At 44.9% G+C, this 11,258-nt stretch overlaps 1 protein-coding gene across 1 annotated transcript; it reads left to right on the top strand.

The window, feature by feature from the left end:
- Window positions 1-3,588: 3,588 nt before the first annotated feature.
- On the top strand, window positions 3,589-5,133 carry LOC115849158 (syncytin-1-like). The gene has a single exon (XM_030850156.1). It carries the CDS (start codon window positions 3,589-3,591, stop codon window positions 5,131-5,133), a length of 1,545 nt encoding a protein of 514 aa, XP_030706016.1.
- The last annotated feature ends 6,125 nt before the right edge of the window (window positions 5,134-11,258 follow it).

The following is an 11,258-nucleotide window of genomic DNA, read 5'->3' as shown; positions in this document are numbered from 1 at the left end:
TTGGGCACAGGAAGGGTAACCCATACCTTTCTGGTCGTTCCCGATAGCCCTTGCCCCTTACTGGGGAGAGACTTACTCACTAAAATGGGAGCACAAATTCATTTTCGGCCAGAGGGGCCAATCGTAACAGACCCTCACTATCAACCCATATCTGTGCTCACCCTGAACTTGGAAGATGAATACCGACTTCACCAGGAACCACCCTCCCAAAATCAAGATATAGAGTCATGGCTTCAGCAGTTCCCCGAAGCATGGGCAGAAACAGGTGGGATGGGACTAGCCAAACATCGCCCAGCCCTATTCATAGAGATCAAACCAGGAGCAGATCCTAGATCCTGCACGTGTCCGACAGTATCCCATGCCCCTAGAGGCCAAAACTGGTATCACTCCTCATATTCGCCGGCTTCTTGACCTGGGGATACTGCGTCCCTGCCAGTCGGCCTGGAATACACCCCTGCTGCCAGTCTGCAAACCTAACAGTAAAGACTACCGCCCAGTGCAGGACCTGAGGGAAGTTAACAGACGGGTCATAGACATCCATCCTACTGTGCCCAATCCATATACTCTTTTGAGCGCCCTTAGTCCAGAAAAACAATGGTATACTGTGCTGGACCTCAAAGATGCCTTTTTTAGTTTACCCTTGGCGCCCAAAAGTCAAGAACTCTTTGCCTTCGAATGGTCGGATCCCGAAAGAGGCATAAACGGACAACTCACCTGGACCAGACTTCCCCAAGGATTCAAAAATTTGCCCACCTTGTTTGATGAGGCCCTACACGAGGATCTCAGTGAGTACCGGAGACAAAACCCCAATGTAACCCTCCTGCAGTATGTTGATGATCTCTTAATAGCTGCTGAAACCGCTGAAGCCTGCCTGCAGGGAACCAGAAACCTCCTACAGACTCTCGGCACCCTGGGATACCGGGCCTCTGCCAAGAAAGTGCAGATCTGCAGGCCTGAGGTAACTTACCTGGGGTACCTATTGAAAGGGGGGCAACGATGGCTCACAGATGCACGGAAGGAAACCGTCCTCCGCATCCCCAGACCCACCATGCCTCGACAGGTGAGGGAATTTTTGGGGTCAGTGGGGTTCTGCCGTTTATGGATACCCAAATTTGCTGAAATGGCCAAACCGCTATACTTAGCCACCAAAGAGCAGACGCCCTTTAAATGGACAGAGGAGGCTGAGCAATCATTTCAGCAGATCAAAACTGCCTTGCTATCCGCACCCGCCCTGGGTCTCCCTGATGTCTCCAAACCCTTCCACCTCTGTGGATGAAAGCAAAGGCATAGCTAAGGCCGTGTTGACCCAGCCCCTCGGTCCTTGGCCCAGGCCTGTCGCTTACCTATCAAAGAAATTGGACCCAGTGGCTGCCGGCTGGCCTCCTTGCCTCCGGATGATCGCCGCCACGGCCCTAATGGTAAAGGATGCTGACAAACTAACTATGGGACAGGAGTTGCATGTCACCACCCCCCACGCCATCGATGGGGTTCTCAAACAGCCTCCCGACCGATGGATGAGCAATGCTCGACTGGTCCACTACCAGGGTCTACTGTTAAATCCCCTCAGAATCAGCTACACTCCGCCGCGGGCATTAAACCCTGCCTCCCTATTACCTGACCCAGATTTAGACTCCCCACTCCATGACTGTGCAGAGGTACTGGCCCAGATCCATGGGGTTCGGGAAGACCTACGTGACCAGCCCCTACCGGATGCACAAGTCACATGGTTCACTGACGGCAGCAGCTTTGTCCAGCAAGGTCAGAGGTATGCGGGGGCAGCGGTAACATCAGAGACTGAGGTGATATGGGCAGAGACTCTCCCCCCGGGGACCTCAGCCCAAAAAGCTGAATTAATTGCCCTGACCCAGGCTCTCAAGATGAGCAAAGGCCAAAAAACCACCATATATACAGACAGCCGGTATGCTTTTGTTACCGCACATATACATGGGGCAATATACCGAGAGCGGGGACTACTCACAGCAGAGGGCAAAGACATCAAGAACAAAGAGGAAATCCTGGCCTTGCTAGCGGCCATATGGGAACCCAAAAAGCTAGCCATTGTACACTGCCCGGGGCATCAAAAACCCACGAATCCAGTCACCCGAGGCAACAATTTGGCAGACCAGACGGCTCGAAAGGCGGCACACACTCCAATACCATTACTTCCCCTGCAACTGCCGGATCCAGGGCCCCGGGAACTACCGCCCCAACCCGACTACTCGGAGGATGACATCAGATGGATGAGCAAGCTCCCTCTAACCCAGGTTAGAGACGGATGGTGGTGGGACGCTAAGAACAATATCCTCCTTCCTGAGAAACTAGGAACCCTGGTCCTTGAACGGATCCACCGTAGCACCCACTTGGGCGCCCGACGGCTACAGGATCTCATCAGGCAGACTGGACTTAAAATTAAAAATGTCTCCGAGAAGACTGAACGACTGGTTGCTGACTGTGCAGTCTGCCAACTCCATAATGCCAGCACCCACCCGTCAACCACTGGCATCCGGGAAAGAGGAAACCAGCCCGGAGCCTACTGGGAAGTGGACTTCACGGAGGTAAAGCCTGGCAAATATGGGTATAAATATTTACTGGTGTTTATAGATACTTTTTCAGGTTGGACTGAGGCATTCCCAACCAAGAAAGAGACTGCACAAATAGTAGCTAAGAAACTACTAGAAGAGATCCTGCCCAGGTATGGCTTTCCAGTTATGATAGGGTCCGACAACGGGCCAGCCTTCGTTTCTAAGGTAAGTCAAGATCTGGCTTCCATACTTGGGGCTAATTGGAAATTACATTGTGCATACCACCCCCAGAGTTCAGGAGAGGTAGAAAGAATGAATAGAACTCTAAAAGAGACCTTGACTAAATTGACCATGGAGACTGGTGCTAACTGGGTAGTCCTACTCCCCTACGCTCTGTTTAGGGTGCGAAATTCCCCCTATAAGCTAGGATTTACTCCCTACGAAATAATGCATGGTAGGCCTCCTCCTATCATCCCTAACCTAAAGACTAACCTTATCCAATTGGACCCAGAAAATAATCTCCTGTCTTCCCTCCAAGCCTTACAACAGACACACGAGACAATCTGGCCCAAACTAAAAGAGCTATATGCAACAGGACCCCCGCCTACTCCACACCAGCTCCGGCCAGGTGACTGGGTCCTTGTCAAACGCCACCGACAAGAGACCCTAGAACCCAGGTGGAAAGGACCTTACCAGATCATCCTGACAACGCTGACAGCCATCAAGGTGGACAGCATAGCTGCCTGGATCCATTACACCCACGTCAAGCCGGTGGATCCATTTTCTGACCTCATCAAGTCCACTAAAGCTGACGTCACCTGGACTGTTGACCGGAGTAAGGACAATCCCCTCAAACTGACCTTGCGCCGTACCCTCCCACATGATGACCAAGGTACTGCTGATAGCCCTAATGATAGTCCTAACCCTCAATCCTTGGGCCACGAGGGGAGGACTCAACCCTCCCCCCGATAAAAATACTTTAATGCAACAACTATATGGTGCACCGTGCGACTGTAGGGGAGGTACTAGCGAGACTCCTGCTCCCCCCCCCCATGCTCATGCTCTTATGCAGAACTGCGGGGGCATAATTGCATATCTTGAGCAGACATATGGGGTTACCAGGGCCCCTTCAGGCTGGAAATGCTACCATAACCCTCAGCCATGCCCACTCCCTCCTCGTGAACCTGCTACTTGCCCCTGTTCTACCTTCCAGGAATCAATGCATAGCATGTGCTATTCCTCTTACCAACAATGTATAGGGGCCAATAACCAGACTTATTTCACTGACATACTACAGAATAATAAAAGCCCCACCATTAATGAAGGTAATAGATACCTTCAGGCTGGATGCACTGGCACCCCCGGGACCCCGGTATGCTGGAATATCAGGGCCCCCTTACATATGTCAGACGGTGGGGGGCCCCAGGACGGAATACGCCAGATAGAAACCCGAAGACAAATAGAAGAGGTCTATCGACATCTGTACCCAAAGCTTAACTACCACCCCCTAATTCTCCCTAAGGTCAATCCCTCTGAATTGGACCCCCGGACCATGATTATACTAAAAGCTACTTTTATACTTTTGAATGCTACCAACCCCAACTTAGCACAGGATTGCTGGCTTTGCCTTCCACAAGGACCGCCCCGCCCTATAGCCATCCCCACCTTCTCCAATTTAAATATCAACGAACAATGTACCCCTACTTTACTCCCCGAGCCATTCCCCATACAATTTTCAGAATTTTCAACCACCTTTAATACCTCGTGCTTTGTCAAGAACGATTCCCTCTCTAACGCCAGTATTGACTTGGGAATCCTTTCATTCACTAGATGTAGTCAGTATATCCCCGTGAACTCCTCCCTCTGTAGTCCTAACACCACTGTTTTTGTCTGCGGAAATAACATAGCATACACCTATTTACCCCCGAACTGGACAGGGGTCTGCACCCTAGCCACCCTCCTCCCCAATGTAGACCTGATCTCGGGAGACACCCCATTGCCCATTCCCAGCTTTGACCTTTGGGCAGGGAGAACCAAACGAGCCATTACAGTCATACCCCTCCTGGTAGGATTAGGAATTACGGGAGCTGTGGCCACAGGAAGTATAGGCCTTGGGGTTTCCCTTCATTCCTATAATCAGCTATCTAGGCAATTAATAGAAGATATAGGAGCCCTCTCTGGTACCATTCAGGACTTACAGGACCAATTAGATTCATTGGCCGAGGTAGTCCTACAAAATAGGAGGGGCTTAGACTTGCTGACAGCTGAACAGGGTGGGATATGCCTTGCCCTAAAAGAAAGATGTTGTTTCTATGCAAATAAATCAGGCATTGTAAGAACCAAGATCCACCAGCTCCAGGAAGACCTAGCTCGCCGCCGGCAAGAATTAGCGGATAACCCCCTTTGGTCAGGATTTCATGGGATGCTCCCCTACCTCCTCCCCATCCTGGGCCCTCTACTATGCCTCCTTCTCCTCTTCACTATAGGCCCCTGCATACTCAGTAAAGTCATGGATTTTGTTCGCGAAAGAATAAATACAGTCCAGCTAATGATATTAAGAACACAATATCAGCCCTGTGAGACCTCAGAAATTGAAGAAACTGAGCCTTGAGGACCCAAGATTGGCTCCTCTGGTTCATGAGAAAGGGGGGAATGAGGGGACTGCGTTCTACTTTGGTGGGAATAAGACTGAATTGACGCCCTGCATTCAGTCTGTGCTTTATCCTGGAGTTTCTTTTTTGTTCGGAGGAGAAGGGCCGAAAAAGGGCCCTTCCAGGGCGCGGCGCTGGGTTGCCACATTTGGGAGCGCCGCCCGGAGTTGGGCGCACAGCCTCCCGCCGCCCTGCCGTTGGGCTGGTGGAGGCCGCAGCGCTGCTAGGGTTGCATCAGTTTTCCTGTTTGCACTATTTCTTTTTGTAACCATGGCCCCGTCTTAAGTATCTCCAATTGAGAAACGAAACCTCAGGAAACCGAAACTTAACCAGCCGCTCTTGCTTCTGTAACTACGCTTGCTGACCCCCCCTTGTAATTATCCAACCAATCAGACGGCGACTAGTGTCTTTGTTTAAAGGTTAACCAATCAGTACTCCCCACCCTTGGAAAGTCCCGAACTTGTTTGTACCTGTCTATAAAAGAGCTGAACTAAACTCCATCGGGACCTCTTAGCGTCACCGGCAACGAGTGAGCGGAGGTCCAGGTTCGAACCTGCAATAAATGACCCTTGCCGTTTGGCTTTGACTCTCGACTCTGGTGGTCTTGTGGAGGGGTCTCGCGACCGTGGGCATTTCACAGCTTGTCTAATTCTGAGGTAGCCCTGGAAGCTGAGTAGGAGAAGCACCACCAGCAGGGAGTAGAGCACAGGGAAAACCACAAAAGGGGGAGGACTCAAGCCAGTTACTTGGACAGGGATTCTTATCTGGAGTGAGATCCCCTCTGGAATTCCCATGTTCTGTAAGACACCCCTCTATTTCTTTTGCATGAAGTTTCTGACTCCTCGGTAGGTTATTAGTATTAATTTTCTTCATTTTTAGAAGTATCTATGATTCCCATTAAAAAAGAAGGGATATTTCAAATGATATCACTCAGGCATCTGCCTATTGATGTGCCTTACCCAGGGATTTAGTATGGGTTGCATACAGAAGTGGAAGGGCCCTGAGTGTAACACTTCCTCACCTGATACTTGTGCCAGAGGTCAGCCAAATCTTTAACTCAACGAATCAAAATGTGAAGATTCTCCTTTCCAACTCCTCTAAAGAGAGCTGTGGCCATTTTGAGAAGTGCTGTACATTGAGATCCAAGGTGGCTTGCATTCAACGATTTCATTGGTTTCCAAGTGACTTACCTTGAAATGGAGCTCTGAACAGAAGAAAATATATCAATGATATTCACACACACACTGCTCCACTATGATGTGTGTCACTGGCCTCACATTGCTATTTCCATAGGCACCCCAAGTCTATCTGCTGCTTTCTCATTGCTTTAGTCATTACAACAAGGTGTGACTTCCCCTGAGAGTTGGAAATTGCAGTTCCTGCTGTAATTGACATACTTGTCAGATGGATTTAAGTCTTTCACTGTCCTGACTCAGACCAGAAAAACAATAAACTAAGCCAGTGGAATGGATATACCAACAAATAAACTTTGAGACTATGAAGTGTTAATATCTGTTATCATGTCACCACTCTTCCAAAATGAGTTTTGTTTTACATCTGACCTGTGGACACAAAATGTCACCTGACATTTCAGTAAACAAAGGATGTTGTGGCCATAAAGCCATCAGCCACTGCAGCAGCCCCCAACAGTGTACCCTGAGGGGAATTCAGAATGTAGAAAAATAAGATTCTGGTCCTAGATAGTTAAGATGCATATCAAAGGAATAATTTCAATGAGCCGGTACTCTTGCATCTTCCTATACATAGAACAGCACTAAAATCATTAACTTGAGAGGACTGTTTTTTGTTATTAGCAGTAATCTTTCGATGTTCAACTACACTTTTTTTTCCCAGCAAAACTGAAATAAATAAATAAATAAATAAGTGTATGTGTGTATGTATATATATATAGTCTCCTCCATTACCTCTTTAGAATAGTTTCTCAGAGATAGCTGAGTGGCTGTGTCCCAGGCTATGGTCCTCAGTAATGCCCCAAATAAAACATAATTCTCAACTTTTAGGTTGTGCATCTTTTTTCAGTCAACAGACCTAAGAACGAAAATCAGCAATATACCTTTTCCCTCCACAAATCTATCTCTGATCTAGTCTGTGGTGTGAAAGGAAATTTACCACTAGAAAGTCAAAGTAAAATTAAGGGACTCTAAATCCACTTATGTTTCTTCTGATTTTAAGAACTGTACTAATAAGAAGAAGGAGGATCATTTACGGTGTGGTTTAAGGGTACAGTGAGAAAGCACAATTATTCCCAAAATGTCTTCCTCGATTAAACTGCTAATGCTCCAATGTCTGTTTATTCATTCAATAAAACACTTACAGTGTCTACCATGTGCCAGGCACATTCTCAGGAACACGAAAAAAGTTGAGGGCATCTTCGAATAGGTGAAGGGGCATATAAAAAAGCACTTGGAAGCTGACCTGTGGGTAATGGGGTAGGGGAGTGAAAAAAGTATACGGCCAAGAGAAGGAAAAGTTCAGAAAGGCAAGAGCAACATATTTTCCTGATTTCTCAATTGTGGTCCCAATGGCAATATGCATATATGTCTCATTTACCGCTGCAATTAGCTAGTTCAGTTGGTGATCATAGCTCTTAACCAGCTAGTACACTTCTTAGTTAGGGAAGAAAATTATTCTGAAAAAAGTAACATTTTACATTTAGGTTTTCATTTTTTTTTCTTTAACATCTTTATTAGAGCATAATTGATTTACAATGTTGTGTTAGTTTCTGCTTCATAACAAAGTGAATCAGTTATACATATACATATGTTCCCATATCTCTTCCCTCTTTCATCTCCCTCCCTCCCACACTCCCTAACCAACCGCTCTAGGTGGTCACAAACCACCGAGCTGATTTCTCTATGCTATGCGGCTGCATCCCATTAGCTATCTATTTTACGTTTGGTAGTGTATATACGTCCATGCCACTCTCTCACTTTGTCACAGCTTACCCTTCCCCCTCCCCATATCCTCAAGTCGTTTCTCTAGTAGGTCTGTGTCTTTATTCCTGTCTTACCCCTAGGTTCTTCATGACATTTTTTTCCTTAAATTCCATATATATGAGTTAGCATACGGTATTTGTCTTTCTCTTTCTGACTTACTTCACTCTGTATGACAGACTCTAGGTCCATCCACCTCATTATAAATAGCTCAGTTTCGTTTCATTTTATGGCTGAGTAATATTCCATTGTATATATGTGCCACACCTTCTTTATCCATTCATCTGATGATGGACACTTAGATTGCTTCCATGTCCTGGCTATAGTAAATAGAGCAGCAATGAACATTTTCTTGCATGACACTTTATGAATTATGGTTTCTCAGGGTATATGCCCAGTAGTGTGACTGCTGGGTCATATGGTAGTCCTATTTTTAGTTTTTTAAGGAACCTCCATACTGTTCTCCATAGTGGCTGTATCAATTTACATTCCCACCAACAGTAAAAAAGTGTTCCCTTTTCTCCACACCCTCTCCAGCATTTATTGTTTGTAGATTTTTTTAACATCTTTATTGGAGTATAATTGAGTTACAATGGTGTGTCAGTTTCTGCTTTCTAACAAAGTGAATCAGTTATACACATACAAGTGTTCCCATATCTCTTCCTTCTTGCATCTCCCTCCCTCCCACCCTCCCTATCCCACACCTGTACGTGGTCACAAAGCACCCAGCTGACGTCCCTGTGCTATGGAGCAGCTTCCCACTAGCTATCTATTTTACGTTTGGTAGTGTATATATGTACATGCCACTCTCTCACTTTGTCACAGATTACACTTCCCCCTCCCCATATCCTTAAGTCCATTCTCTAGTAAGTCTGTGTCTTTATTCCTGTCTTACCCTTAGGTTCTTCATGAAGTTTTTGTTTTCCTTTGTTTTTCATTTTTTTTCTTACATTCCATATATATGTATTAGCATACAGTATTTGTTTTTCTCTTTCTGACTTACTTCACTCTGTATGACAGACTCTAGGTCAATCCACCTCACTACAAATATCTCAATTTTGTTTCTTATATGCCTGAGTAATATTCCATTGTATATATGTGCCACATCTTCTTTATCCATTCATCTGATGATGGACACTTAGGTTGCTTCCATCTCCTGGGTATTGTAAATAGAGCTGCAATGAACATTTTGGTACATGATTCTTTTTGAATTATGGTTTTCTCAGGGTATATGTCCAGTAGTGGGATTGCTGGGTCGTATGGTAGTTCTATTTGTAATTATTTAAGGAACCTTCATACTGTTCTTCACAGTGGCTGTATCAATATACATTCCCACCAGCAGTGCAAGAGTGTTCCCTTTTCTCCACACCCTCTCCAGCATTTATTGTTTGGAGATTTTTTGATGATGGCTATTCTGACTGGTGTGAGATGATATTTCATTGTAGTTTTGCTTTGCATTGCTCTAATGATTAGTGATGTTGAGCATTCTTTCATGTGTTTGTTGGCAATCTGTGTATCTTCTTCGGAGAATTGTGTATTTAGGTCTTCTGCCCATTTTTGGATTGGGTTGTTTGTTTTTTTGTTATTGAGCTGCATGAGCTGCTTGTAAATCTTGGAGATTAATCCTTTGTCAGTTGCTTCATTTGCAAATATTTTCTCCCATTCTGAGGGTTGTCTTTTGGTCTTGTTTATGGTTTCCTTTGCTGTGCCAAAGCTTTTAAGTTTCATTAGGTCCCATTTGTTTATTTTTATTTTTATTTCCAATTCTCTAGGAGGTGGGTCAAAAAGGATCTTGCTGTGATTTATATCATAGAGTGTTCTGCCTATGATTTCCTCTAAGAGTTTGATAGTGTCTGGCCTTATATTGACGTCTTCAATCCATTTTGAGATTTTTGTGTGTGGTGTTAGGGAGTGTTCTAATCTCATACTTTTCCATGTAGTTGTCCAGTTTTCCCAGTACCACTTCTTGAAGAGGCTGTCTTTTCTCCACTGTATATTCTTGCCTCCTTTATCAAAGGTAAGGTGACAATATGTGCATGGGTTTATCTCTGGGCTTTCTATCCTGTTCCATTGTTCTATATTTCTGTTTTTGTGCCAGTACCATACTGTCTTGATTACTGTATCATTGTAGTATATTCGGAAGTCAGGGAGCCTGATTCCTCCAGCTCCGTTTTTCTTTCTCAAGATTGCATTGGCTATTTGGGGTCTTTTCCATTTCCATACAAATTGTGAATTTTTTTGTTCTAGTTCTGTGAGAAATGCCAGTGGTCATTTGATAGGGATTGCATTGCATCTGCAGATTGCTTTGGGTAGTAGCGCCATTTTCACAATGTTGATTCCTTCAATCCATGAAAATGGTATATCTCTCCATCTATTTGTATCACCTTTACTTTATTTCATCAGTGTCTTATAGTTTTCTGAATACAGGACTTTTGCCTCCTTAGGTAGGTTTATCCCTAGATATTTTATTCTTCATGTTGCAACGGTAAATGGGACTGTTTTCTTAATTTCACTTTCAGATATTTCATCATTAGTTTATAGGAATGCTAGAGATTTCTGTGCATTAATTTTGTTTCCAGCTAGTTTACCAAATTCACTGATTAGCTCTAGTAGTTATCTGGTAACCTCTTTAGGATTCTCTATGTATTGTATCATGTCACATGCAAACAGTGACAGCTTTATTTCTGCTTTTCCGATTTGGATTCCTTTTATCTCCTTTTCTTCTCTGATTGCTGTGGCTAAAACTTCCAAAATTATGTTGAATAAGAGTGGTGAGAGTGGGCAACCTTGTCTTGTTCCTGATCTTAGTGGAAATGGTTTAAGGTTTTCACCTTTGAGGACGATGTTGACTGTGGGTTTGTCATATATGGCCTTTATTATGTTGAGGAAAGTTCCCTCTATGCCGACTTTCTGCAGGGTTTTTATCACAAATGGGTTTTAACTTTTGTCAAAAGCTTTCTGTGCATCTATTGAGATGATAATATGGTTTTTCTCCTTCAATTTGTTACTATGGTGTATCACGTTGATTGATTTGCATACATTGAAGAATCCTTGCATTTCTGGGATAAACCCCACTTGATCATGGTTTATGATCCTTGTAATGTGCTGTTGGATTCTGTTTGCTAGTATTT

This window comes from Globicephala melas, chromosome X, assembly GCF_963455315.2.
Source record: "Globicephala melas chromosome X, mGloMel1.2, whole genome shotgun sequence".
NCBI classification, from domain to species: domain Eukaryota; kingdom Metazoa; phylum Chordata; class Mammalia; order Artiodactyla; family Delphinidae; genus Globicephala; species Globicephala melas.
This window is presented reverse-complemented; position numbering and strand designations above follow the sequence as displayed.